Genomic DNA, 27,793 nt, shown 5'->3' with positions numbered 1-27,793 from the left:
GGCTGGCCCCAAGCAGTGGGCTCTGACCCCCACGCCAGCCCCCCCAAGGACAGTTCTGTGCCCCACTGGGCTCTCCCCTCCCCTCACTGCTCCAGAGCCCTCCACCCTCCCCCAACACCAGACCAGCAGCACTGAGAACAATAAATACTGTAATAAATAGAGAAAACCCTGTCGCGTGGCACTGCTCCAGCAGCAGGCGGTGTAGCCGGGGTCCTGGGGTCCCTGCCCTGCTCCGCTCTCCCCAGGCCCCCTGAAGCGTGGGCGCGCGCAGGTGCCCCTCTGGCTGTGGCAGTCAGCCCTGCCCCACAGGAGCGCTCCGTGATGGGGCCGGCGTTCGGTCCTTGGCGGTGCTGTCCCAGCGGCAGGTAAGTGCGGTTGTTGTCCGGCTGCACCCTCCCTCCTGTCGGCTGGACACTGAACCTGGCAGAGCACTGGGGCTGCAGCCAGAGCTGAGAGCCCTCCTCAAAGGGGGAGCGCAAGGAAGGGGGCAGCCCCACTCTTAGGGCTGGGGGGCAGGCTGGAGGGGGTGTCTCAAATCCCCTGGGGCTTAAGGTGGCCTCAGAGACTCATCGCCAGGGAAGCACTGCAACTTTCGGGCAGGTAGGACGGGTTCCTGGGGCTGGGCTGGGGCAGTGCCGGGGCCACCAGAGGGCCCTGGCAGGCTGGAGGAGACAGGGAGGGTGAAGCCCTTTCCGTGTCGGGCACCAGGACAGGCTGTTCTGGTGAGCAGCAAACAAAGCGGCCCCAGAGACTCACAGAAGCCAAGGGGAGCTGTAGGTGGGCGGAAACCAAGGGTTAAATCAAACCACACCAGTAAGATGGGACAGTGTCACAGGCCCCAGCGGCCCTGGGCTCAGCACGGGGGCCTGTGCCCCTGCCGGGCTGGAGGCTGGAGCCTGCGCCAGTTCTCACACAGTCCGTGGCCCAGCGTGTGCAGACAAAGCGGCTTTTCGTGTCCTGCGTGGGGGGCGGGCGAGGCCCCGGCTCAGATGGGTTTGTACAGCAGCGTGGTGACGTACTTCTTCTTGTAGCGGTGCGTGGCGCTGAGCACCATGACGCCGTCCTGCGAGAGGCACAGCGTCAGCGGGAGCGGGTGGGAGAGCTCGGCACAGCCTGCCCGCGCTGATGCAGGAGTTGGGGGTCCCCCAGCCCATCTCTGAGCCTCACAGCCAACGATATGTGTCCGACACCCACAGTGAGGAGCCAGGGCAGAGCGAGGGAAGGGGCTGGTATAGAGCCCAGGGCTGCCCAGCTCTGCCATGCCGTGGAGAGGCAGCTACAGGGAGCTGGGGGGCTGTAATGAGACCCCAACCTACATCCCTGCGTGTGCTGTGCTCCACCGGGCAGCCAAAATGTCCTTGTGTGGGTCCTCCCGTCCTCGCACCAGCATTCCCACCCCTCCAGCTTTCCAGGTTCTGCTCCCTGCTCCCCTTCCTTCACCCAGTGGTGCAGTGGGACCTGCCCTTACCTTGATGGAGAGCGCGTAGAGGTGGTTGAGCATGACGTGGTTGGGTTCGGGCAGCAGTGCTGGGTCACACTAGGAGAAGAGGAGTGTCACAGGAGAACAGCAGAGCCCCGACCCCCCAGCCATTGCGGGGAGCAAGGGGCTGCCATCTCAGGCAATCTGAGCTGCTGAGCTTCTCTGGCTGTTCTGAACAGTAACAGAGCTCAGGTAAGCACCAGGCAGAGCAAGGAGCCAAACCAGCATGATTAATAGGAAAAGGGATGCTTTTCCCAGGAAAAGGGCAAGGACTGGGCACCAGCCAAGGGGAGGTGAGACTCCCTGCAGACAGAACCCTCCTTCCAAACCCAGTGTGGTTCCCTGTGCCTGGGCAGCCCGCTGGTACCTACCGAGATATTGGTGTCCTTATTGAGGATGACCTGGAGAAGGTGAGGTGGGAGGATGGGTGGAGATTTGAAGCGCTCCTCAGGCCGGTATACATACATCTCTTGGCCGTAGGGACCAGGTGGTGAGCTCGATAAGTCTAAACAGAAGAGACAGGAGGAGCCGTGAAATGGCTAAGCAGGACTGACAAGCGCACAGCAGCTCCCAGGAGGCTGAGAAGCTCCCAGGAGGGTCTTTCAGGCACAAACATCCTGCATAAGCTGTGACCACGAATTCTATAGCAACAGCTCAGCCTTTTCACTGCAGAGTAAGCAGCTGGGTGAGGTCTGGGTGTTTCCAAGCAGGGCTGTAAGCCGGCACATGCACTGGCACACACAAGCACCCGGTGGTATCTGCCCCGAGACCCCGGCATACGGCTCTTGGCACGGTTGTGTCCCTCTCCCTGCAGCAAACAGCTGGCTTGCTGGAGAGCTCTACACTCCTCAGCAGGGATATGGGCACATGTGCACACTCTCAGTGCTGCAGGACTGCCCAACGAGTTGCTCCTGGGAAAGGGAAACAGGAAGTCCATCCTGGAAAAGGCAAATGGGACGCCTAGACTGAAAAGCTGCTCAGCCCATGTGAGGGACCACGGGAGTTCCTGGTCACTGGAAACTGGACTGGCTGCTATCTCCTGGCCCCATATGACCCCACCACTTCAGCCCACCTTGTGGGTTGGTACCAGGGACAGCAGGCTGCACTCAGAGCGCCCTGGACTAAGACACAACTGAGCTATCTGTCAGTGTTACACACCATGCCAGCGCTGCGTGGTAACCGAACCTGCCACCATAATGCAAGAGGAGAGGGAGGTTTCTGATGTGCTAGCGCCAGTACAAATTCCCTTGGCATGAAAACCAAGAGTAGCTACTGAAAATAACCTGGATCCTGCTCTCGCCTGGCTAGTACTGCGGATCAGATGACTTACTCACAGTTGAGCAGACAGAAAGGGGTGATGTTCCCGGTGCTCATCAGTCTGAAACAGCAGCCTCAGACACTCACAGGCACTGACCCTGCTCTGGGACAGTGCTAGCACAGAACAAGTTACAGCCCCTCCATGGAGGCAAGGACTCAGCTGTGGAGTGCAGAGGACACGCTGCCAAAACGCTACTCTTCCTGGGTGCAGGCGCACACCTCCGCTCAGAGGGTCTGTTCACCCCCAGAGCAGTGAGTCTCAGAGCAGAGGGGGTGGAAAATAGCACATGCAAAGCTTTAATGCCATAAAAACTCACCCCGACCTGAGGTTTCTGAGCTCTCCAGGGAATCCACCTTCAAAGCATCGAACACCTCAAAGTCTGACTTCTTGACGTGAATCAGGTTGTTTATCGTTCCCATCTGGCTGGTGACGACAGGCTGGAAAGAACAGAGGTAAGAGTCTTCCTGTGTTCACCTCCAGATGAAGCACTCAAAGCTTCCTAGATCCTCTTGGCCCAAGCTGGCTTTGCTGCACCATTGCCTCAGTGCACAGCTGGCCACTGTCTAGCTCTGTGCTATGCTGGCAGATTGCTACTGTTCACCCTAGTAGGATTTCCCTTTATTCCCAGGCTCTCCCATGTCTAAGCCTAAAGGAACCAGGCTCTGAAAGGACTCCTGGGGTGGAGGCACCCCTTTCATTCTGGCAGGCGCTCTCAGCTCTTCCTGTTCCCCCTCTGCTGCAGTTACAGCATGTCAGGTCCCCCGAAGAGGACAAGATCTGCTGGGATAAAGCTTTGAGCGTTACCTCAGACGGGTCATGGACCCATTGGCCATCCACAAAAAATTTGTACTGGTGCTCTCCTTCTGGGAGGTCCAGGATAGCGACAAAGTCGTTGTGGCTGTGCAGAGAGAACAGATGTACAACAGCGTTACCCCACTGACGCTCCGGATGCCGCTCTTCCATGGGCTCCCAGACAACAGCACATCTTACCTCCCGCCCCAACACCTTCATGCAGGGTTAGGCCTGCTCATCAGCAGGGACACAACAGGTGTGAGCGTGGCTCAGAGCCCCAGGGGCGAGGAGCGCAGCAGGCACTGCAGCCTGCAGACCTGCCCCGCGAGCCCCAGGGAAGCCGTCGTGACAGGCAGCCTGCGTGAGCGAGACGCGCTGGGGAGGATGCGTGTGCCCAGCACCCAACCCTGCGCTGGCACCGCCGGACAGGGGTGGTGAGGGTAGCCACCGTGTTTGAGGAGCCTGCGGTTGAGGGGAACCCACTCCAGAGGATTCGCTGGGACCCTGCCCGGTCGCACACAGCGTTCCCACAGACATCACAGATGTACCGCCGAACAGCGGGAACATCGTCAGGGCAGGAAGGCGCGTGAGGGACAAACAACTCCTGCTGGCAACAACACAACCAGACAGGGAGCAAAGCCACAGCCGAGGGAAGAGCTGACAGCTCCAAGGGGACTGCTGCAGGGCTCTGGAGCCAGGACCAACTGCTGTGACATCCAGCTGCGCAAGCAAAGTGGCCCATCCTGCTCTGTTCCTCTGCTTCACACCTTCCCAGCACCACCGAGGGAAGGAGCTGACTATGCATTTGTGCTCAGACCCTCTGACTTGGGTGAAGTGAGAACAGCCAGGTGAGCAAATGGAACAGCCACCAGCACAGAGAAGGTAAAATATTCCCTGTGATGGTACAGAGGAGGATGCAGGGTGACTTGGGGGTCTGGCTACCTCTTGATGAGTGGGATCTTGGTGCTCCAGTTGTTGAAAGATCCGGAGATGAAGACCTCTTTGCCTCCATCAGCCCAGCGGATGACAGTAGGACGAGCCTGCTGGGATGGTTTCACTGACTCCTCCAGGTCTGGCTGCCACGACACAAACTCCTTGTCCCCAGGAATCTGAGAAAAGACAACCAAAGCCTGATTGAAACACAGAGACAACTGGGACTGCTTTCCCTTCCCCTGGCCTCCACCAGCACATCCCAGAGCAGAGCAGAGCTCCTCCAGCCTCCCAGCTCTCCACACACCCCTTACGCTTGGGAGCACAGCCCCTCACAAACAGTGAGCTGAAGCCCCAGCCAGGGCCCTACCTTGGAGTCATGGGAGCTGAAAACACTGGGGTCATCGGTGCTGCCCACCATGATCTTGTGCGGATGCTCCTTGGTGGGGTGGGGGGCACCGGAGCTGTCTGAGCGGTGGGACTTGGAGCCATGGCGCTCCCCAGACACTCGCTCACTGGTGGTGTTCCCCATGACAGCTCAACAGCTCCTGTGTGACAGAGAAAGAGGATGGCAGCGTGCTGGTGGCCATGGGCTCCAGCAGCGAACAGAGGAGCAAAGGTGCCGTTCCCCAATGCTCTTTGCCAGGGGAGACTGACACCAATCCTAAAAAAGACCCAAAGTTCATTCCCACCGCCAAGTTTGGAACCTGGAGGGGAATTTAACAAACAAAGATAGCGTGACCTAATTATATCTTTATGAACCATCACTCTAGCTAAGCTGGTAATTGTTATACTCCAAAACCAATACCAGTTACACCGCGTCCCACACAAGCACTCAGCCCGGCATTGTAGAGGAGCTGATGGGAAAAATAAAGCCAACCTTTATTGGCAAATCAATTGCTTGGTGTTAACAGAGCCGCTTTCACAGCCCCACAGTCAGGCTCTACAGACAAATCCCCTACACCCAGCAAGAAACCAGCCGGAGAGTGAAAGCAGCAGCTGTTTAACAGTGCCCGACACGTCTCCAAGAGCTCGCGGGCAGAAGCGCAGAGCCTCACGCATGGCAAAGGCGACAGGGAGCATTTAAAGTGTCCGAGTGGAATTGCCCAAGCTGGAGCTTGGCCAAGGTGTGGGGCTAACACCGTGCTGCCTGCAAAAAGCTCTGGGGAGCATTCACTGAGGATTCACTGGGCAAGCCACCGTGTCAGCTGCGGTGCAGCGAGGAGGGCCGCGTGTGGTGAGCCTAACCAGCAGCACGACCCCGAGCGCTCCAGCACTGGCCACCAAGAGACGCAGGATGAGGGAAGGGGAATCTCTCCCGCCACCACACCACTCTGCCACTGGAGATGGGCCATCAGCCCCACTCAGAGAAGGCAAAGCAGAGCTGGCCACACAGCGCCAAGCCACGAACATGCATACACACCTCTGGGGACAAACACCAAAGCCACCGCAAGCTACGTGAGACTCTTCAGGCCTTACCCTGTTTCCAGCACCCGAGACAGATTGGGGTTCTTGCCCCCTTTCCCAGGCTTATTTCACAGCTCTCGGCTTGCCGCACTGCTCATGAGCTCTGCAGGGCAAGGCAAGAGGACAGCCAGCCTTGCTTCATGTACTTAGTTGCGACATTTGGAGATTTGTTTGGACGATCAAGTTATATGAAGGGTGCCAGGGAAGGCTGCCAGCCAAAGCCAGGCTTTAGAGCGTTACAGAGCAATTACTAAAGTGTTTCTTAAATCCTGAGGGGTAAAAGTCAGCTCGAGAGGGCAGCTAACCCATACCCCCACCCCGTCTTAGCGAGGATCAAGTGTACCTGAAGATCCAGGTCAGATGAGCAGCACCACTTTCCCTGACATCTTCCCCTGTGCCCTAAGGGAGGCTCAGCCGGCTCCTCACTAAACCTGCCCCTGCGCCATGCGCTCTGCTCCTGAGGAGCTTCTTTCCCAGTACCTCTGCTAAGACTCCCTCACTTCCCATCTACGGGGAGGACAGTAAGAACAGCTGAACGTCCTCTCGTACCCAGACAGACTCGGGAGCTAAGTGCAGCTGTTGACAGATGTGAAAGCCACACTTTTTCTCCGCTCAAAGGAATCCAGTCCCTCTGCCCGTCCCTTACAGGTCACGCTCTCCAACCACCTTCTGTGGTTACTCTTTTCAGGCTCGTGGCATCCGAAACTCCAGGCAGATGAGGCCACCCCACCTGCAGCATGGCCCGTGCTGGCACCCCGCTCTGGGCCAGCCAGCGCAGCCTGCGGTCCCTGGCTTGACTGAATTAGCTTCTCCAGCTCCCAGCCCTGCCGTGCTCGGCCAAGCCCTTGGGGTGCAGCTGGCTCTGGCCGCGCATGACACCGGCAACCTGTGCCACCAGTGGAAAGGCTGCCCGTGCCCGAGCCCAGCCCAACCCCCGCGGCCTTGCAGAGGTTTGGCACCAAGCCGCTGCCAGCTCCAGCCCGCAGTGAGGTGGGTGCCGGGGGATCACCAGCCAGCCGCCCCCCTCCTCCCCGCCCAGGGAATGTCCCCCGGTCCCACCTCCCCGCTTTGCTTCGGAAGCCGCCGCGCCAAACGCACCCCGGTCCGTCCCCCCGCCCCAAAACGGGGCACCCCCGCTGCCTGCCCCACCCGCCCGGGGACAGGCCGGCTGGGTTGGCTTGGGGGAGCCGGGATCGCCGCGCTGCACACCCCCCAGCCCGCAGCCGGCCCGGCTGCCGCCGCCCAGTCCCGGAGCCAGCCGGAGAGGCGCGGCGCGGCGCCTCGCCCGGGCTCTCCCGCTTCCCTCTGTCGCGGAAGGGCGCCGCGGGGTTACCGGGCTGAGCTGGCTGCTGCCCCGGGCTCGCAGCGAGCCGGCCCGGCCGGGACGGGGTCTCTGCGGAGCGATGGCAGGGCTGTCGCGACACGCCCGGCCCGATCCCCCCCTTCCCCGCTGCCCCGGGGTGGAAGCGTAACCGCACCGGCGCCGGGCAGGGGTCCGGGCTGCCGCTCCCCAGCGCCGTGCCACCCGCCGGGACGCCCAGCCGATCCTCGCCCACCCTCTCCCGCACCGCCGGGCCGCGACACCCCGCTGTCACCCACCCCCTCCCGCCCGGCCCGGCCCCGACCGCGGCCCCACCTGGCCGCCGCCGCCCCGCTCTCCGCCTCCGTCCAAAATGGCGACACTCCCCCCCACACACACCCCCCCCGCCGCCACCGCCAGCCTCTGCGGGGCGCTCTGGCCCGCCCCCGCACGCCGCTCTATGGCCGGGCCCCGCCTCCGCGGACCCGCTTCCCCACTGCCGGGCAGTCGCCATGTTTGTTGAGGGCGGCTCCAGCCCGTTGTTCTTAAGGGAGACCGGGCTGGAGGGCGGATGGTGCCGGCTGAGGGATGCGCGGCTTCACCCGCGCCTCGGCGGCTGGGCGGCCGGGCCGGCTCGGGCAGGGCAGGGCAGGGCAGGGCAGGGCAGGGCAGGGCAGGGCAGGGCAGGGCAGGGCCGTGCCGTGCCGTGCCGTGCCGGGTTGTGCCGGGCCGGGCCGGTGCCGGTGCCGGTGCCGGCAGGGCTGGTGATGGGTCTGGCTGTGGAGAGCAGGCTGGCTGTGGGGTGGGCCGTGAGGCTGTGAGAAGGCCGGCTGTGGGGCACGCAGCGTGCTGCCCGTGGGCTGGCCGGGCCCGGCGCGGGCAGGACAGACACTGGAGCCAGAGGCGGATCCCACAACGTGGCCCTGTCCCGCTCCTCGCAGCGTGGGGACGAGCTTTATTGCCTTGTTCCCGGGGTGCCCCAGCCAGGCGGGTCCCCGTTTCCCTGTCACCTCCGTGCAGGCAGCCCATGGGGAGAGCTTGCGGAGCTGCAGCGGGGAGCTCTGGCTGATCCTTCAAGGAGCCGACTCCCTCTGTGCCTCCGGACGTGGCAGCAGGTGTAACGCCAAGGAAGGCTACAGAAACACCCCAACCCGAAGGGAAGGAAGAAGGCTGCCTCCAGGACCCGCTGCCTCCTTCACTTCGGGTTAAGGAGAGAGTGAGACGTAGACGAGGGTGGCCACAATCAAGCCAACACTGAAGAAGACCTTAAAGATGTGGGGCACTGCGCTGGAGCGGGGAGGAGGGTCCCCAGCTCGGGCTCGCAGGGCCCGGACCACGCGCTGCTGCTGGGTGAGGATGGCCTCCCTGGCGCCAGCCCACTCGCCTGGGCCCCGCAGGCGGTACTGGTAGGGTGTGCAGGGCCCAAAGGCCACCTCCAGCGCCAGCTTGGGGTCGGTGAGGAAGAGGGTGAGCAGGTTGGGCTTGACCCCCACCTGGCAGGCGAGCTCGTCCATGTAGGGGATGTAATCCACCTGGATGGTGTGTCGCTGGCTCTTCACGTACCTGTGGGCAGGGAGGGCGGGTGGGTGGGTGGGTGCTGGCGTGTGAGCATAGGGGGAGCGCTGCAGGGGTGGTGCCTGCGCAGGGTCCTTACCGCTTGGCCATTTTCTCCTTGGCTTGTGTGATGTCAGCCAGCATGGCAGCAGGCGGCGGCAGGTCCTGCAGCCCTGTGGAAGAGGAGGCCATGGCGGTAGGGCAGGCTGTGCTCCCACCATGGTCTGGCTGGGTCCGCAGCCCAGCCTGGCCCCTGCCTGCACACAAAAGCCTTTGGGGACACGCAGCAGGGGCAGGAGTGAAGCAGGAGGCTCGGGCAAAGGCAGCAAGGGCAGGCAAGGAGAGGGAGAAGGTGGTTCGCAGGCAACGGGATCTGTTAGGCCCCCACGAGAGAAGGTGAGTGCGAAGGGTGATTGCAAAATGCAGTGCTGGTTTTTGTCCCTATGACTAAGAAGAGGAAGGCAGCGGAGGTGGGTGGAAGGGTGAGAGGGGATGCCACCAGTTGAATGACTCAGCCTTGCTGTGGCCAAGGGAGCCTGGCTGTGTCACCACATCATGCTCGCTTACCCTTGAAGACACGGGTGGCCCAGCGACACTGGAGCTCGGAGACGGGCATGATGGCGCCCAGGGGCTGGACGAGGCCAATGAACGCCAGCATTGGCTTCTCCATGTCGGGGGGGAACATGAATTTGTAGAGGGGGATTTGATTCTTCACCACCTTCACGCAGCCCTCGAGGAAGGGGAAGGAGAAGCTGTATCCCGTGGCGAAGACCACGGCGTCGATATCTTCCCTGGTGCCGTCCTCGAAGATGGCGGCTGTCTCCGTGAACTCCTGGACATTCGGCTTCACCCGCACCCTGCCCGAAATGATGCGGTTGGGCAGGTCGTCGTTGATAGTCGGGTGCTGGTCAAAGATCCTGGAAGGCACAGACAGACCTCCTGCAGGGCCTGGGCTGCAGGATGGGCAGGGGGATGGGCAGAGCTGAGGAGTGCTGCCAGCGTGCTCACCGATGCTGGGGCTGCAGGCCATAGAGTGCGTGGTCAAAGCGGGCGTTCAGCTTCCTCTCCAGGAGGGAGCTGCTGACGCTGTGGGGCAGCAGGCTCTGGAGGAGCAGTATGAAGCGGCTGATGTAGGAGAAGTCGAAGGGGAACCCACCGTCTGCCACCCGGTGCATCACCCAGGTCCCACGCTTGGTGCTGAGGAAGACCTGGGAGGAAAGAGAGGCGAGCTGGTGGCGTGGCAGCATCTTTGGGACAGGGCCGGGCCCCCTGCTGCGCTCCTCAGGGATGCGGGCACAGCTGCTGGGACCCCCCATTGAGAGGGGACGGGGTACTCGTGGCTGGGTGCCCGTGGGATGGCAGGGGCTTGCTCGGTGCCATCCGGTGTCCTAATAATAAGCACCCCAGCCCCAGGAGTTCCCCCTGCACACCTGCTTGGCTGTGTGGCTCAGCTCCACCGCGATGTCGATGCCCGAATTCCCCGTGCCGATCACGACCACTCGCTTCCCTGAAAAGGACTGTGGGCTCTTGTAGTCCCGGCTGTGCAGGTACCAGCCCTCAAACTTTTCCAGCCCTGGAAGAGAGAGGGAGGCCATTCAGGGGCAGGGACATGGGGCAGGGGGGAGGGGCTGTCCCCCTGCTCAGGTTGGTGGTGTGTTTTGGGAACATGCTCGGACCAGTGTGACCAACAGGAGTGATGCAGCCCTGGGATGGTGCCCAGAGATGTGGTGGCATCTCCAGCCTGGTGGATGCTCAGTGTGGCTCTGGGCATCCTGTGCTGGGTCTAGGGCTGTCCTGGCTTGAAGCAGGGCTTGGACTGCAGACATTTGTGCTCCCATCCCAAAATCCTGCAGCAGTTCCTGCCCAGTGCCAGGCACTGGGGACAGAGGAGGATCCAGGGTCTGTGCCAGCCCACCAGACCCTGGTGACAGTGTGGCCCAGCCTGTTCCCCAGCCCAAGGGGGTCTTCACAGCTGAAAGCCCTCCAGGTGTTTCTGCTTGGTAGCCAAAGGAGAAGGCCACCACCAGCACTGAGCTTTCATGCCTTGCCAGGGAGCTGGAGAGCCCAGCAGGTATGTGGCCAGCAGCTCGAGAACCCTGTCTCTGGTGGGAGAGGTGGTCTGGCAGTGGTGGCATCTGCCAGCCCGGCACTTTGGTCAGGCACAGATGGCAGGGCAAGAGCAGCCAAGGGCAGACCACCAGGATGAGTGGGATGGCAGCATGCTTCTGCAATCCCACCTCGTGCATTCACCTGTGGAGGCATTTTTGGCAGCCGTCAAAGCGAGATAGGGGGGCTAAGCCAGGGAGGAGAGGGGTGCCAGGGAGCAGCAGCCCCCGGGGTGGTACCTGGGAAGGTGCTCAGCGGGAGGTGTGCCTCGGTGTGGTGCCCGGTGCACACCAGCACGGCGTCAAAGACGGCCTCTTCCTGCTTCCCCTCGCTCTCCGTCACCACCTCCCACTGCCCCGTGGTGGCAAAGTCGGGGCGCTTGGACACGCGGCACACGGTGGTCTGGGCAGGGAGGACAGCGGGCATCAGGCTCCCGGCACCGCGCAGCCCCGCTGCCGCCGCCGCCGGCCCCCCCAGCCCCTCACCACCCCCCCGGCTCTCACCCTGAAGCGGATGTGTCGGAGCAGGTCGAAGCGCCGGGCGTACATGCGGAAATACTCCATGATCTTGGAGTTGTGCATGTAGTTGGGGAAGTCCTCGGGGATGGGGAAGTCGCTGAAGCACATCATCTCCTTGGAGGTGTTGATGATGACGGAGCGGTAGATGCTGGCGCGGCCCTCCTCGGGGCGCTCCTGCGGGAGCGGGGCACGGCTCAGCACTGCCACAGGGGCCCCAGGGCTGCCTGCCTGCCCTGCCTGGCACCTTGCTGTGCCTGGGGGTGCAGGATTAAGCCACGGGTGGTGGTACACTTGTCCCTGTGCCCAGCACCCCTCCCACTGGTGTGACTGCCCCTGTCACAAAACAGGGAGGAAGAGGCTCTAGGTTGGTGGGGGCCGTGTGGCAGTGGCAGCAGGTAGAGGCAGGGCCAGGGGGGTGTCTTGTGCCTCAGTTTCTTGGCTCCCAGCCCTGGCCCCAGATGGGTGGTGCACTTCTGGAGCTGCTGGTGGTATCATTACCCCAGTTGCCATATCAGGTCTCTCCGGTTGCTGAGCCAGCTCCGGTACTTCCAGCTGGTCTCTGCCGCAGCTGCTCTGGCTCTGCTCCACCAGCCCCATTTCTGACCTGCCATGGGCCAGAGCAGCAGGCTGTGACCTAGCCACCCCAGCTTCCACACTGGTGTGGGCTGTGTCATGTCACCCCCCACCCTGGGCTCTCCCATCTGTGTATGAGGCTGTGGTGGGAAGGTTTGTCTTCTTGTCGGTGGGTCCTCAGGGGAAACATCAGCAGCCTCATTAGAGGAATTTCTGGGACAGAAGTATCTCGAGGTCTTCCCTTGGGGCAGGGAGAGCCAGAGCACGGAGGAGGCAGCACTCCATACCTCTGTGTGGGCGAGCGATGCAGGAACATGGAGAGGAGCAACCTGGGACTTCCAGGGAAGGGCTGGGCAGAATCCCAATCCAGGATTGGGATGGCCAGCATGGTCAGGTGGGACCAGGATGGGCAGGAAAGTGCTGGAGGGGGCCAGGAGCTGAGCGGCAGGGGAAGGGATGGATGAGGCTGGGAAGGGGAAGGATGGGATGGGGGAAGGCTCAGCTGGGGGTGTGAGCCCTGGGGTAAGGTCCTTGGAGAGGGGCTGTCCTGCTACTGGGAAGGACACAGGTCCCGTGTAGCTGGCACAGCAGCTGGCACCACAGAGACCTCCCGCTGTGGCAGCAGTTTTTCTTTCCTGTGATTTTTCCTTGGAAAGCTGCCTGCTGCAGGCATGCAAAGCAGGGGAGTGTTGCTTCCCTGGCTGCCAACAGCCCATCCCAGCCCCATTGGCGGGGCTGCTGTGGGGCAGGCTGGCACAGCACCGGGCTTACCTCGAAGCGCCAGAGCCCCCCGATGTCCCCGCTCCTCTCGAAGCAGATGGGTACCAGCCCCTCATCCAGGCAGCATTTCAGGGCGCACAGGCCAGAGGCGCCAGCACCGATGATGGCCACTCTCCGGGCAGCCATGTCCCGCGGCGTGGCGGTGGCGGGGATGCTGGGGAAGCCTCGGCCAGGGGAGAAGCCCGCTCAGGGGGATGCGGAGATCGGTGGGTCCCACCAGGAAGGACGAGGGGTGCTGCTCACTTGGGGATGGCTGTTCCTCTGCTTCCCATGAGCAACCAAGGTCAGCTGGGGTGTCACAGGGTTTTTCTTCTTCTTCCAGACATGATCTACAGGTTTCCCCTGCTGCCCTGCCACACCCCCTGCCTGCACCCGCCTTCCGCAAGGGGCTCATTACCCTCTCCAAGCGCTTGATGATCCCGACGCTGCCCCGGGACTTCCTGGGCGCGGGGGCTGAGATGTGGCCACGCTCCAGATTTCGGCAAGTCACGGCATGGAAACCCAAACCAGAGGGATGCTCAGGGCACTGGTGGCTGGCAGCTGTGCTGGCCCTGGTGTGTAGTAGCCATGACCTGTCACACCCCCTCCTCATCACTGGTCCTGGCCCCCAACCCACCCACCCATCTTTGGAGGGGCTGCATGCAGGTGAAGAGGGTGGATCAAAGTTGCGGCGCTGTGACCACTGTGACCTGCTCTGGAGCGCACGCCCTGGGTGAGGCTGTTTGGCTGCAGATACACACATGTGCACGCACGCACATGTGTGCTGGAGTGGAGCTGGAGCCAGGCCACGGCCACCAGGCCGACCTCAGACCCATGCATGTCCCCTGGCACGTGGGGGGGTACGGGGTGGTGTCAGTAACAGGACAGACGCCTGGCTGTGTGTGTTTAATAGGCTTTTATCTGGTTAGGAAGGCTGCTTTGCCTTTGCTGCTCAGTGCTTGTGTGAGTGTAGCCAGTAGTGTTACAGGCGATGGGAAGGCCGGCGTGTCCCAGCTGGGTCCAGCGCGTGGGCCAAGGGGAACTGGATCGCGCCCTGTGAGCAGGTTTCCTCAGCGGTCCCCATCAGCAGGTCCCCAGGAGGATGAGCGGTGCAGGGGAGTTAATTTCGGCAGCCGGGGGGGCTCCACGCACCCCAAGCTGTGGCTGGGCAGTGTGGCCACAGCGGGGCTGTGCTGGGCAGAGCGAGTGCTCCTTCCTGCATTGGGGTGCTCAGGCTGCCATGGGGGGGCAGGGGGGTGGCTGGTGAGCCCCACCAGCACACCACAAAGCCTCCTTTCCCTCTGGGCAACCCAGTGAGAGCAGGTACCGGGTAAGCTACAAGTAAGCAAAAATGACAGCGAGGACAGCTACGGTCCCGACCAGCTTGAAGACAAGGGACGTGGCGGGGGCCGAGGGGTGCTCCTCCACGTGCCGTGTCTGCAGGGGCTTCATGATGCGCTGCTGCTGGGTGAGGATGGCCTCCCTGGCGCCAGCCCACTCGCCTGGGCCCCGCAGGCGGTACTGGTAGGGTGTGCAGGGCCCAAAGGCCACCTCCAGCGCCAGCTTGGGGTCGGTGAGGAAGAGGGTGAGCAGGTTGGGCTTGACCCCCACCTGGCAGGCGAGCTCGTCCATGTAGGGGATGTAATCCACCTGGATGGTGTGTCGCTGGCTCTTCACGTACCTGTGGGTAGGGAGGGCGGGCGGGTGCTGGCAGCAGAGCAGAGAGGTGCCCTGTGCCCAGCAAGGTGGCATTGGACGGACGAGCATTGGGAAGGATCATGGGGGTTGTGCAGTTGAGCACATCCCTGACAGCTGTTGGCTCAGCCAAACAGGCTGGGGTGCAGCCACGGGATAGGGCAGGTGCCCGTGAGCCGCTGTGTGCAATCCGGCCCCTTCCCCGTTCCCGGGAATGTCTTACCGCTTCTCCATCGCGTCTTTCTTCTGCTTGATGTCGGCCTCCATGTCATGCCGTGGGGGCAGCTTGTTCAGCCCTAGGGAGGATGAGCCACAGCATGGGGCATGTCCAAGCTCCTCGGGATGGGAAGGAGCAGCTTGTGGGGCTCAGGACATGGGTGTCCCTGTGCTGCTCGCCACAGTGGCTGCAGGGCAGCCGTGCTGTCGCCCGTGACCAGGATGGCACAGCCAACCGCTGCCTCCCACGCGTGGCTGGGCAGTGTCTGCCGCCACTGGGGGTGCAGGCTCAGGCTGTAGCTGCAGGGGAGGTTTGCCTTACTTACCCTTGAAGACACGGGTGGCCCAGCGACACTGGAGCTCGGAGATGGGCATGATGGCGCCCAGGGGCTGGACAAGGCCAATGAATGCCAGCGTTGGCTTCTCCATGTCGGGGGGGAACATGAATTTGTAGAGGGAGACCTGGTTCTCCACCACCTTCACGCAGTCCCCGAGGAAGGGGAAGGAGAAGCTATATCCTGTGGCGAAGACCACGGCGTCGATATCTTCCCTGGTGCCGTCCTCAAAGATGGCGGCCGCCTCCGTGAACTCCTGGACGTTCGGCTTCACCCGCACCCTGCCCGAAATGATGCGGTTGGGCAGGTCGTCGTTGACAGTTGGGTGCTGGTCAATGATCCTGGAAGGCACAAGCAGCCATCAGGGTGCTGGGGTGGGGATCTCTGCTCCATGTCCTGCTCCAGCCACTGCTCCCTGCCCAGAGGACACTTGTTCCCAGGGATGCTGAGCCCCAAGGAAGTTCATCACCAGTTAGGCTGGTCCCAAGGCATGTTTGGGAGCTGCAACCACACTGGTGTCCCCAAGCGTCCCCAGAAGGGGTGGTGGTGGCTCCCTGCAGCACTGCCTGAGCTATTAACTGGGTTTTTGGGGCTGGTGTCTCAGATCCAGCCTGGGCACAGTAAGTATGGAAATGGCCAAGCAGGGCTGGACACAGGGGGACCCAGGGGTCCTTCCTAGGTGGGGGGAGCTTTGGTTGGTACCTGTGCTTTGGCTTCAGGCCATAGTGTGAATGGTTGAACCTCATGTTCAGTTGCTTCTCTGCAAAGCTGCTCACCATGGATGAGCTCATCAGATTCTTCAGGAATGTCTTCATGCGGGTGGTGAAGACGATGTCGATGGGGTAGCCCTGATCTCCGACACGGTTGAGGATCCACGCGCCCCGGCGGGTGCTAAGGAAGACCTGGGTGAGGAAAGAAGCATCGTCTCCTGAAGGCTGGGATGGTCCTGGGGGGTTGCCCAGGGTGGGCATATCCTCTGCATGCTGCTTGGGTGCTGGGTGAAGAGCCGGAGGGCAGAGGGAGACAGGGGTGGGCACCTGGCAGGGAGAGGTAAGGAAGAGCCGCAGGGGCAGCTCCAGCAGGGGCCTGGGGATGGAAATCAGGTTATCCCTGTGGGATCAAGTCTTGGCTGCCACTGCTGCCTAGCAACTGGAATTGCCAGGCACCAGCACTGAGGAATGCAGCGAGTGCCAGGGTGGAGTGACGGCTGTGCCAGCACCTTGGCCCTGGTGTCCTGGTGGAGCAGGTAGTGTCCCACAGGAGCTGCCATACCCACCTGCTTGGCTGTTTGGCTGATCTCCACGGCCAGGTCTGATCCTGAATTCCCAATCCCGACAACAACGACCGTCTTGTCTCTGAAATCCTGGGAATCCTTGTAGTCTCGGCTGTGGAGGTAGCGTCCCTTGAACTTCTCAATGCCTGTGGGTAAGGAGGAGGGATGTTTGGCTTTCTGGTGCTGGGCTTGATGGTCGCCTCCCCAAAAACTGAACTGGGAAGGCTCCCTGGCCCCACCATACCCCTCCTGGGGAGCGTGGGAGCACTCCCGAGTTAGAGCAAGGCAGGGGAAAACTGAGGGCAGGAGGAAGAGCAGCAGGGAGAACAAAGTTTCCTGTGGTCTGGCTTTTTGGAGTCTCTCCTTGCACTGGGGTGTGGAGCAGTACCTGGGAAGGTGCTCAGCGGGAGGTGTGCCTCGGTGTGGTGCCCGGTGCACACCAGCACGGCGTCAAAGACGGCCTCCTCCTGCTTCCCCTCGCTCTCCGTCACCACGTCCCACTGCCCCGTGGTGGCAAAGTCGGGGCGCTTGGACACGCGGCACACGGTGGTCTGGGCAGGGGGGACAGCGGGCGTCAGGCTCCCGGCACCGCGCAGCCCCGCTGCCGGCCCCCCCGGCCCCCCCGGCCCCCTCACCACCCCCCCGGCTCTCACCCTGAAGCGGATGTGTCGGAGCAGGTCGAAGCGCCGGGCGTACATGCGGAAATACTCCATGATCTTGGAGTTGTGCATGTAGTTGGGGAAGTCCTCGGGGATGGGGAAGTCGCTGAAGCACATCATCTCCTTGGAGGTGTTGATGATGACGGAGCGGTAGATGCTGGCGCGGCCCTCCTCGGGGCGCTCCTGCGGGAGCGGGGCACGGCTCAGCACTGCCACAGGGGCAGCGATGGGGAGGGATTGCTGTGCCTGATGTGGTGGCCCCTTGTGTGGAGCCCCTGCCCTCAGCCTCTCCCCCAGCACCCCCAGCCACCGCTGCTGACCCCCAGCTGCCGCGGTGGTGGTGACCCCCAGCTGGATGTGTGGCTCGCAGGGATTACCTCAAACCTCCAGAGCCCTCCGATGTCCCCGCTCCTCTCGAAGCAGACAGGTTCCAGCCCCTCTTGCAGGCAGGCTTTGATGGCACACAGCCCACTGCTGCCTCCTCCGATGATGGCCACCTTCTTCCCCATGCTGCTCTTCGCTGCGGTGTCTCTGTCTGGAAACAGATGAGGGGTGAGAGGGGCAGCTGTGCAGAATTTTGGCCCTGTGCACCGAAGTGGTCCCAGGCTGAGAGGCAACCCCTGCCACCCCCCTACCCCCTCCAGAAAAGTTTGTCTGGGGCTGCGAGGCAACTGCTGCTCCTTCTCCAGCGGGGACCTGGCAGCGCTGGGGTTTTGCACCACTGCAGCGTTGCTTGTGGGTGCCACAGGGGGAACATCAAGATCTCCCCGCCCATGCCAAGTCCCAGCGATGGAGGCGGGCCAGAGGGGCCAGAGTGCCGTGCGCTGACTCAAGTACCTCTGGCTCCCTTCCCTATGGGCAGCTGCCCCTCTGCCTGCTCTTTACCCTTCCCCTTCTCCCAGGAGGTGTTTGCCGTGCTGCCCCAGCATCTGCTGAGTGCTGGCAGCCTGTGGGGAGGCCCTGAGCCGACCTGCGGCCACGGCTGCCCAGGAGAGGCCAGGGAGCTTCACGAAGGGCTCTGCCGGATTGCCCTGAGCCCGGACACCGGACCGTTGCCTGGCTTTGTATAGTGCATGGCGGCGAGCAGGGCCTCCCCCTCCGTCACGCCTCCCACGGGGCCGGGGAGAGGAAGCCAGCGTGCGGCTGGCTCCTGGCCATCTGCTCGGCTTTTCCGGCAACAGCTCTCGCCTCAGCCTTGGACGGTGGGGGAAGGAGCCCACCCGGGCACCTCGTTGGGAAGACCCTGTGTGGGGACACAGGGGTGCAGGAGAGGCAGAGATGCAGCCGGTCCCCGCCTCACACGCAGCAGGAAAACAAACGCTGCCCTGAACTTTTACCTCTCGGGTTATCCGGATCCACCCAGCCCTGTTTGTGCTGGCAGTGGCACAAGCGGCTTCAGCTGCTCCGGTGGCACCCGGCACTGGGCTGGGAATGTCAGCACCGCATCCCCGCAGTCACAGCTCGCTCCTGGGCCATTACATTTCCTGGGGCAGTGGGACCCCAGTGCGAGAAGCGCTGTGCTGCTGGGGTGCTGCTGGTGCTGGGGTGGAAAAGGGTCGCCCTGGCAGCAGGAGGCACAGGTCAGGTGGCTTGGAAGGACACCGTTGCCTCCCCACACACACTTAGACAACCTGGGGGCTGCAGGGGAAATATTCTCTCCTGTGTCCAGGGAGCTGTGACCCAGAGCTGAGCAAGGCACAGGTCTGCTGAGGGCCCAAGCTCTGCAGCTGAGAGCTGGTTCTACCCCCCTAAACCACAGCGTGTCTTTGCAGTCAGTGTAATAAAGCTCTTTCTGTTCCTTGCTGATCTCTGCCTGGGGCAGAGGCATCAAGCTGCCCACTCGCACTTCGCACCTACCTGTTGAAAAGCATCAAGAGCATCTCTTACCAGGCAGAGGGATCGGCACCAGGACTCTGAGGCGGCAGCCCTGCCAGTGCTGCCTGCTCTGCTCCTCACTCGGCCGGCTTCTGGCTCTTTTGTGAGCTCTGCAGGGACTGTTCAAGGGCGACAGGTACAGGGGACTTGTCCCAGCTCTCGGCCCCGCTGCTGTGCTATGAAACCTCTGTGCAGGTTGCTCTCGAATTTGCCCTTCTCTCTTGGTGAGTACAAGAGGCTGCGCAGCCCTGGACTTTGCCCCCACTGTGCTCGGGCTCATGGCCTGGCCAAACCATGCCATCAGGCACTGGGGGCAGCAGGAGCAGAGCAGGGTCAAGCCACGGCATTTCAGTCAAGATCAACTTGCTGATATCTGTGGGCAAGCCACAGTCCTCCTGGGAGGACCAGGACAGGCAGCACAGTGGGCAATACACACAGACGTGTCTGCTCCAGGCTTTCATGGTGGGCAGAGGTGCTGTGGGACAAGCTGAGCAGAAAGCACCTGCGTCCTCCTCCTTATTGGCAGGCTGGCACCCCTGCTCAGAGGACAAGCACAAGTGACAACCGCAAGAGGAGACCAAAGGTCTGCTGGTGGGAGGGGCAGAGCGGAGGTGCGAGGGTGGCAGGGTGGCCTGTGACCCAGCAGGGCTGTGTACTGGTGAGGGTGGGTGTCAACATGCAGCTCGTGCAGGGTTCTGCAGGGGAGCCAGGAGCAGCTTTTGGCACGCACCTGCCCATGGGAACAAGCCGCAGGTGCAGGGGTGCTGCCGTGCTCCTCTGTGGCCTGGAGAGAAGGACTCTGACCCCTGTAAGAGCTGCTCGGATGAAAAGCACCCCATGTTTAGGAAGAAGCAGACCCACGGTGTTCTGGCACTGATCGACAAGTCCTGATCGCCCCAAACCCTGAGCACACCAGTGTGCCACCTGCCTGTGATCCCACTGCCACTGCAGAGCTCATCCTCATCCGTGGGACAAGAGGGCAGGCTGGGGTGGCTGGGTGCTGCCATGCCCATGCCAGACTGGCCCAGCTGGATGCCTGGCATGCAGGGCAAACCAGGGGATTTTTTTTTTTTTTTTGAGTCACCAGAGTGCAAACCCACAGTTGGTGGTTTCAGGGAGCTCAGGGCTGAGCTCCAGAGGAACCTTGTCACGTCAAGCACTTTCGTTTCAGCCCTTGTGTAACCAGCAGTGGGTGACAAAGATGGGGTGCCAGACAACCCTCAGGCTGCTCCTGCACCCTTCACCCAGAGGACAGCACACTTAAACACCTTGTGTTAACAATTTAATCCCTGCTTTCCAGGGTGTGGGCACACTAACAGACTTCCGTGGCTGTGAGGAGCCTCACCTGGAACCCATCATCCCCTCCTACATGCCAGCCTCACCTGGAACCCATCGTCCCCACCTACATGCCAGGAGCACCATTTAAGTTCAGTCCAGAGCCCCCATGCTCTGCTTGGCTGAAGTTCATCCCCATCTCATTAGTTGGGGCTCACCATGGTCCCATCCTGCCAAGGGCAAGCAGTCTTCTAGGAGAGAAAAAAGGCTGTGAGGGTAGGAGAGCTGTGGTGGGGCCTGGCAGAGCCAGGGCCTCTTGCTGCAAGCAGTGCAGGTAAGGCTCAACTCCTGCATCTGCCCAGCAGCCTGGCTGAGGGTGTGTGGCTAGCCAGGGCTATGGGGAAGTGGTGTGCTCTGCACTATGCTGTCAGCAGCACTGGTAACACACTGACAGATGGGAGTTGCTGTGAGTGTGCTGTATGCCCCTTCCCCCCCACCCCCACCAGGAGGCTGTGTGCTGGGAGGGGAAAAGGAGCTGTGGGGCTCTGTGGAAGGGCTGCAGGAGCAGGCTGCTGCTGGGAGCTCCTCTTCTAGCTACCCACCCTCTCAGAGATGGTGCGAATGGCCCAAACCTTCAGCGGCACCATCCCTTCCCCGTGGCGCTGGGAGTTGGGGTGCTCGTTGCCCTTGTTGGCTGAGGTCTGGCCCCAGCGCGGTGCTTCAGTCACTAGGGAAGAGACAGGCTGCTTAGGAAGGCAAGAGCTCTTTATACATCTGCAGACAGACCCCAGGGAGCCCCCCGGTCAGGTGTTACGGAGCAGGCTGGGAAGGGCACGCGCACAACAGCGACACGGTCGGCGTATTTACAGTGCACAGACAGGCGGGCGATGGCAGGTGGGTCTCTGCAAAGCCACAGACACCGCGGGCTAACGCAACGGGCGCCCAGCCAGGGCACCCTGATTCACAGTATCAGCAGCGAGCTGCCAGGTGAGTGTGCTGAGCCCTCCCCGGGGCTCTGCGGGGCCTGGTCTATCACGGGCTAACAGCTTGGCCAGAGCCCGCCCCGTCTGACAGCCCACCGGGAGGGCAAGACAGCACCGAATGTCTCATGTGGGCCCAGCAGCCTGCAGCCCCGCCAGCGTCGGAGAGCCAGCTGGATAGGTGGGGTGAAGGGTGTGAGTGTAGATCGGGGTACCCCCCTCCCTGTGCACGCTTAGAAAACCCTGTGCGTGCCCCCTCCTTTGGGAGGGACTCTGCCATCAGTGGCTCCAGAGCGCAAAGAGCGCGGGCGCACTGAGCGGGGACAGCCAGCAGTACTCCACCAGGCCGTACAGCGCGTAGCCCAGCAGCAGGCCGGACAGCACGTCCGTCACGTTGTGCCTGCCCAGCATCACCCTGGAAACGCCGACGAGGAGCGCCCAGAGCACCACGAGGACCCGCAGCGGGACGGCCAGCACCAGGTGGTGCAGGAAGAACCGGCAGACCAGGGCAGCTCTGGTGGCGTGGCCGGAGGGGAAGGAGTACTTGTCCACCGAGATGGTGACGAACATGTCCATCTTGTTGTGGGTGGGCCGCCGGCGCTTGACGAGCCCTTTGACCACTGCCACCAGCACGAGGTCCAGCAGCAAGGCTAGGAGACAGGAACAGCGAGTGAGCGAGGGTTGTTTGGGTGGGGGTTGTTTTTCCCTCTGTGGAAAACAAGGTAAGAACCGAAGCAGAAAGCACTTGGCTATCAAAACCTGCTGGGAGAAGGCAGCATTCCCCATGCCCAGCGTGCCCAGGTGGGGTGCCTGGCCCTCTCCAGCATGATGAGCACATCCCCAGTCTCCACTCGTGTCAGACCCTCTGCCTGCCTCACCCCGTAGCAGGACCCAGCCCATCCTGTGCAAGATCTGATCCGGCCACGACTCCGGGCTCAAACTGAGCCTGGATCTGAAGGGAACAGATGGGTTAATGCTCCTCGCAGCTCCCTGATGGCCTGTGCTGACTCAGCATTGCTTTGCCTATCCTCCTGGCTCTGGGTCAGACCAACTGGGTGAATAATCAACCCACTTCAACCACAGCTCAGGACGAGGGGCCCCGGGCTTGCGTGGCACTGCCAGGACTCCTGTGTTTGGGCTTCTCCCTGCTGGCTGGGGGGATTATTGCCAGAACATTAACCATGCTTTGGTTTTCAAGAGCTGAATAAAGGAGGAATTGAATAATGGTGGCTTAGCCCCAGAGAGCAGAAGGCTGTTGTGGCAGAAGTCAGAGCTGAAGCACCTGTGAGAAGTGTTCAGCCAGTATTTGGCAAGAGCAGCTTCTCACACAGGGCAGGGGGTTCTCCCGCTCCATCCCTGTTGGCCTGGCTCGTGCAGCGCTCCCAGACAGGGCTACTTCTGCCAAGGAAGCCTTGTGAGAGACTGACTCTGCTTATCTGAAGGCTTGCTTCTGGACACCACGTCTTTCAGCCACTTCAGCTCATTCCCTGTGGTTAATCATTTAAGAATGACCCCCTCTGCCCTCATGCAAATGTAGTTCAGTTGCTTTTTCTCTTTCCACGTATCGTTTGGGAGATTCAGCTTGGACATTAGGGAATGCTCCTTCCCTGCAGGAGTGCTGCAGCCCTGGGATAGGGCTCCAGAGATTGGGGGGCTCTGGCCTGGAGTGTTGAGGGGTGGGGACAGATCCCCCTCATTAGGCTGGATGCCCCCAGGTCCCTTCCCACAGCTCTGCTGTGAGTGTGATGTAACCATGTGCTGTTAGGTAAAAAGGATGCTTTCAAGAAAGCAGCTTTCAATTCAAACAATGTGAGATACACCAATTGTTTTGCAACTGGAAGAGTAAGAACTAGGAACCCGAGGAGGTCTGGTGCTCTGGGCTTTCTACTGCTCCTAAAGGAGCAAAGCTAAAGAATCTGAGTACAGCTGATGGGATGGGATGCTGGGGAGGGGGGGATGTTGCACCACATGGAATTGCAATGCTGTGCTTTAAACTGAGTTTCCTCACCATCTGATACAGATCAGTCTGTGCAGGTACTGCCTGCAGGGAGCAGGCACTGTGTGCCAGAGCAGCTTTTCAGGGAAAAGGGCTGGCATCCTAACGCCTGTCAGCTGCACCTGGAATGCACCCTTCTGATAAGGGGAGCTTGGCTCCCAGAGAGGTTTGTGCAACTGCAGGAGCAGTTTAGCTGTCAGGAGTTAATGGTGTGTGATGGGGGCTGTGGCAGATCAGCCATGCTGATGCCACTACGCCCTCCAGCTGCAGAGTTTCTCATACCCTGCACCCCTCATCAGCCTGTACCAGTTACTCAAAGCCGGCGGGCTCCCTTGGGGCTAGAGAAATCATCACAGAATCACAGATTGGTCTGGGTTGGAAGGGACCCCAAGGATTGCAGAGCTCCAACCCCCCTGCCTCAGTCAGGGACACCAACCTCCAGGCCTGGATCTACACAAGGTTGCCCAGGGCCCCATCCACCCTGGCCCTGAACACTCCCAGGGATGGGGCACCCACCACCTCTCTGGGCAGCCCGTTCCAGCCCCTCACCACTCCCTCTGTACAGAGCCTGTGATTTTCTTGGCTCTGCCCATCCTCCTGGCCCCATCCTTCCCCACAGAGCCCCAGCCAGCCCCCCACCCCCACCCCACAGAGCCCTCTGGTGAGCCCCCAGCCTCACCGAAGAGCAGGTTGAGCAGCACCTCCCTGGCCGCCGAGCTGTCGCTCTGGCAGAGCCCGTAGAAGGTGCCCAGCAGCCAGGGGATGCCGTGCCCCGAAACCTCGATGACCTTCATGAGCGGGCGCGCGCTGCCCCAGGCCGAGCCCTCTCCCGCGCAGACGCCCAGGCGCTTGGAGGCCCAGAGGTCGATGGCGAGCAGGGAGCTGAGGGCGATGCCCAGGAAGGAGGGGTTCAGCTTCATGCAGTCCTCCTCGGGCAGCGGCGGCGGCGGCGCGGAGCTGCCCGACTCCCTGCGGCGTGACGGGCTGTCCGGGGGCGCGGGGCTGCGCTGGCTCACGAGGGACAGGAACTCCAGGCGGCCGGCGCGCCGCTCGCGGCTGCTGCGGGGGCTCGGCATGGCGAGAGGCGGCGGCCGGTCACCGCCACCGAGCCGCCCAGCGGCCCGCGGAGCGCCCCTTCCCCGCCCGGCACTTCCCGACCCGCAAGTTCCGGCCCCGGGACCGCCGCCGCTTGCCCGGACCACGCCGCCGGGTCCCAGCGACCCCCTCCCGGTGCGTCCCGAGGGCACCTGCGGGTGCCGGGCACCGGCGCTGCCCTCGCTGCCCCGGTACCCGGCGGCCCCGGCGCGGCCCCGTTTCCCCTTCCGCCACCCCCCCGCCCCGTGACGCGGGGCCGGTTGCCATGGCGCCAGGACGCCCCCCGTGGCGGGGCTGCCGCGCCCCCTGGCGGCGGGGAGGTTCCCACCTTCCCTCCCGCCGCGCCCCGGGGCGGGGCTCAGTGGGCGCGCCCCGCCTTCCTCCCAACACACGTGCCCGCCCCGGCCGGCGTACGGCAGCCGGCGAGGGCCTTAAGAGACGCGGCGGCGGCGGCGCCTTCGCCCTGCCGGCGCCGGTGCGGGCGCCGGTGCGCGGCCGGCGATGCGCGGCGGGCGAGCGGCGGCGCGGGGACGGGCCGCCCCCCCGGCCCCGCGGCTCGGCGGCGGCGGGTGACGGCGGCTCGGCGGCGGCGATGGGGTGCCTGCAGAGCGTGGCCTGCAAGGCGCGGGTGCGGCGGGAGCAGATCGTGGTGTCGGACGTGTCGGCCACCATCGAGCCGGCGGCCACCGCCATCGAGGAGAGCTCGCCGGTGGTGCTGCGCTACCGCACGCCCTACTTCCGCGCCTCGGCCCGCGTCCTCATGCCGCCCATCGCCCGGCGGCACACCTGGGTGGTGGGCTGGATCCAGGCCTGCAACCACATGGAGTTCTACAACACCTACAGCGACCTCGGCGTGTGAGCACCGGCGCCTCCGCGCCCGCACCGGCGGGGGGCTGGGGCCGGGGGGGGAACGGGGCGGGCTGGGTACCGCGCACCGGCTGTGCCGGGGCGGGCGCCGTGTGTGGTGCAGGGACCCTGCCCCCCGGGGCCCTGCCCGGGTGCCGCCGTGGCCCCGGTGGCTGCTGAAGCCGGCTTTCCCCGAGGCCGGCTGCGTGGGCGGCTCGGAGGGATGCCGGGGGCGCGGCTGCTGGCCGTGCGGTGCTCGATGGGGCAGTCGGCTCTGCGCCCTGCCAGCGCAGGGCAGCCAGCAGCGTGGTGTGCGCGGGCACCGGGGAGCAGCCCGTTCTCACACCCTTGCGTCGCAGCGGGGTCTCCTCTGCTCATCGTGCTGGAGCGCCTGGGGACGTTGGCAGGACCAGAGGGTGTCACTTGGTCACTTGTTGGGGTGGGCGTCCCCAGCCTCTTGTAGGCAGCTCCAGAGCCCAAAGGCGTTTGAAGCCGGGGCTGGGGCTCGCCCAGGCTCCCTGCTCACAGTTGTCTCTCCCTTGCTGTAGCGTGGGGTGCTCGTGTGGCTGGCAGCTGGGATTCTGCCTGGAAGTTCTCCCCACTCCCAGCCACGTCGCGGGGATTTCGTTGCTCCAGTGTCAGGCCTCGTTGGGGTATTTAGTTGCTGGATGAATCCCGTGCGGACTCCGTGGCATAGAATTGGCAGAGTTTCTTCATGGGAGGGGGGCTGCAGATGGGCTTGGCCAGTGTTGTGGTCCCAGAGCCGCAGCTGGTGGGTGGGGAGGGCTGTTATCCTCCCATGTGGGAGCTGGTTATGGAGGGAGTGACCCCAGCAAGACTCACCCCGGTGAGTTTTGGCCCAGTCAGTTTGATTGCAGATTAATTAAAGCAGTATTTTGCTGGCAGAGCAAAGGCTTTAGTTAGTCACGACCGGCTTGGCCAAGGAACCAGAGACAAATTTGTTCTTCAGGGAGGCCCTTGAGAGCTTGCCACAGGCGTGGAGAGGTCCCCAAGCTGCTTGCCCCCTGCCCCTTGCTGGGCGCTGCCGCTGCCGTTTCCCTGCTAACCTGGCCTTTCTCTTCCCATTCACTAGGTCAAGCTGGGAGCTGCCCGACCTGCGGGAAGGAAGAGTAAAAGCCATCAGCGATTCGGATGGTGTGAGCTACCCTTGGTACGGAAACACCACGGAAACTGTGACCCTGGTCGGGCCCACTAACAAGATCTCCAGGTTCTCAGTGAGCATGAACGACAATTTCTACCCCAGCGTGACATGGGCCGTCCCCGTGAGCAACAGTAATGTGCCGCTGCTGACCAGGATCAAAAGGGACCAGAGCTTTACCACGTGGCTGGTGGCCATGAACACCACCACCAAGGAAAAGATCATCTTGCAGACTATAAAGTGGAGGATGCGAGTGGACATTGAGGTCGACCCCATGCAGCTGCTGGGACAGCGGGCACGGCTGGTGGGAAGGACTCAGCAGGAGCAGCCCCGGATCCTCAGCAGGATGGAGCCCATCCCACCAAACGCACTAGTGAAACCCAACGCCAACGATGCCCAAGTCCTCATGTGGAGACCCAAGCGAGGCCAGCCCATAGTCGTGATACCTCCCAAGTAGAGCAGTGCCGGGGCACACGTGTGAGGACCTGGGTGCTGCCGACCCGCTACAAAGGAACGGGCTTCTCCTGCCCTTGTAGCTGTGGTTGGAATTGTGGCTCCTCCTTAGTCAGAAAGAGAGCCTGGCTGGTGCAGAGGCGTAGAAGAGGGATCACTGAGCTGGTGGATTTCCTGGGAAGTAGGATTGAGTACTCCTAGGGGCTTGTGGCTGGCGAAGAGGCTGTCTGACCTAAATGACTCGTCTTTCCTTGCGGGGCAATGCAAGGAGCATGAGTGCGATTGAACCGTGCCTGTGGCAAGTGCTGCTTTCCACCCAGCTGGAGGTAGAAGCGGAGACCGTGCCCGTTGGATGCGGAGGGTCCTGCGGCGACCCATCCCACCAGGGCGCGCGTGTCCCCGTGGTGTCTGTATACCTATGCATTTTGGATTGATAATCGACCCCTCGCCCCATCCTCCGTGGCTGGGCAGGAGGGCCTGGGAGCGCAGTGGGAGCTGGCAGCACCGGGACGCTCACCCGGAGCCCAGCACCGGCCGTCACCGCTGCCCAGGAGGGGTTTTTGCAGCCGAGGGGAAGCAGGATGTTTTGCATGCGTCTGGGTGTGTTTGGAGTAGTTGTGAGTGTAGGAGATGCCATAGCTCTTTTCCGTCTTGGAGTGAGGTCTAAGGGCAGGTTAGATGTCCTTTTGTTTTATAAGGTGCACTAAGTCTTTGCAGTTCTTCAATCTCCGCTCCCTCCCCGAGTCCCACCGGCCCTTCTCTTACGGAAGCAAAACCAATTCTGAGCCGAGCGAGGAATCGGGAGCCCGTTCATCCACCCCAGGATCAGCTGGGGCTCCCTGACCGTGGGTTACCCAGACCAGCCTGGAGGTACCCCGGGACTCCTGTGCTTCCACCGGGCACCCAAGCCCCTTGGAAAAAGTTGGGTGCTTGCTCATTTTCCATGTGAATGCTGGCTTATGTGGAGACCCTCCTCCTCCTCCTCAGCTGCCTGGGTGGTGGGGTAGATAGAGATGGAGGTGCTGTTGGGGAGGGCACGGCGTGCCTTGCGGTAACTCCCCAGGCTCTGCAGCGATGGGGTGGGGGGGGTCTCCTCTCTGCATGTCAAAGGCAGGGATGTGAGCAGAGGCTGCACCATG

The 27,793-nt window shown here is 62.5% G+C and overlaps 4 protein-coding genes across 9 annotated transcripts; 1 reads left to right on the top strand and 3 right to left on the bottom strand.

Moving 5' to 3' along the window:
* Positions 1-132: 132 nt before the first annotated feature.
* On the bottom strand, positions 133-7,675 carry PRKAB2 (protein kinase AMP-activated non-catalytic subunit beta 2). 5 transcript variants are annotated; one of them, XM_084266543.1, is made up of 8 exons: positions 7,624-7,675; positions 4,891-5,068; positions 4,533-4,699; positions 3,603-3,696; positions 3,115-3,235; positions 1,852-1,985; positions 1,469-1,537; positions 133-1,063 (listed from the first exon to the last, which is right to left on the bottom strand). In XM_084266543.1, exons 2-8 carry the CDS (start codon positions 5,050-5,052, stop codon positions 986-988), a joined length of 825 nt encoding a protein of 274 aa, XP_084122669.1. In that variant the 5' UTR covers positions 5,053-5,068; positions 7,624-7,675; the 3' UTR covers positions 133-985. The 5 variants fall into 5 exon arrangements, with proteins under 5 accessions (XP_084122669.1, XP_084122671.1, XP_084122670.1 ...); XM_084266545.1 differs by lacking the exon at positions 7,624-7,675 and adding an exon at positions 7,466-7,567; XM_084266544.1 differs by lacking the exon at positions 7,624-7,675 and adding an exon at positions 6,331-6,596.
* An 817-nt stretch (positions 7,676-8,492) lies between these two features.
* Positions 8,493-12,944, bottom strand: LOC311193330 (flavin-containing monooxygenase 5-like; the record flags this gene model as incomplete). The annotated part of the gene is made up of 8 exons (XM_084266119.1): positions 8,493-8,850; positions 8,942-9,014; positions 9,409-9,758; positions 9,850-10,049; positions 10,272-10,414; positions 11,187-11,349; positions 11,451-11,639; positions 12,810-12,944. The coding sequence occupies 8 exons, from the start codon at positions 12,942-12,944 to the stop codon at positions 8,493-8,495; spliced, it is 1,611 nt and encodes a 536-aa protein (XP_084122245.1).
* Positions 12,945-13,688: 744 nt separating this feature from the next.
* On the bottom strand, positions 13,689-24,230 carry LOC311193201 (flavin-containing monooxygenase 5-like). Of its 2 annotated transcripts, none has more exons than XM_084265941.1 (9): positions 23,747-24,230; positions 17,353-17,485; positions 16,970-17,158; positions 16,705-16,867; positions 16,320-16,462; positions 15,746-15,945; positions 15,035-15,384; positions 14,716-14,788; positions 13,689-14,478 (listed from the first exon to the last, which is right to left on the bottom strand). In XM_084265941.1, exons 1-9 carry the CDS (start codon positions 24,175-24,177, stop codon positions 14,133-14,135), a joined length of 2,028 nt encoding a protein of 675 aa, XP_084122067.1. In that variant the 5' UTR covers positions 24,178-24,230; the 3' UTR covers positions 13,689-14,132. The 2 variants fall into 2 exon arrangements, with proteins under 2 accessions (XP_084122067.1, XP_084122066.1); XM_084265940.1 differs by lacking the exon at positions 23,747-24,230 and adding an exon at positions 18,863-19,001 and having other exon boundaries at positions 17,353-17,510.
* A 558-nt stretch (positions 24,231-24,788) lies between these two features.
* FAM78B (family with sequence similarity 78 member B) lies at positions 24,789-26,658 on the top strand (the record flags this gene model as incomplete). The annotated part of the gene is made up of 2 exons (XM_084266435.1): positions 24,789-25,051; positions 26,136-26,658. 2 exons carry the CDS (start codon positions 24,789-24,791, stop codon positions 26,656-26,658), a joined length of 786 nt encoding a protein of 261 aa, XP_084122561.1.
* Positions 26,659-27,793: the final 1,135 nt, after the last annotated feature.

The sequence above is a fragment of the Gallinula chloropus genome (assembly GCF_964237585.1).
Source record: "Gallinula chloropus genome assembly, chromosome: 6".
NCBI lineage: Eukaryota > Metazoa > Chordata > Aves > Gruiformes > Rallidae > Gallinula > Gallinula chloropus.
The sequence above is the reverse complement of the archived record's forward strand: the minus strand, read 5'-3'. Positions and strand labels throughout refer to the sequence as shown.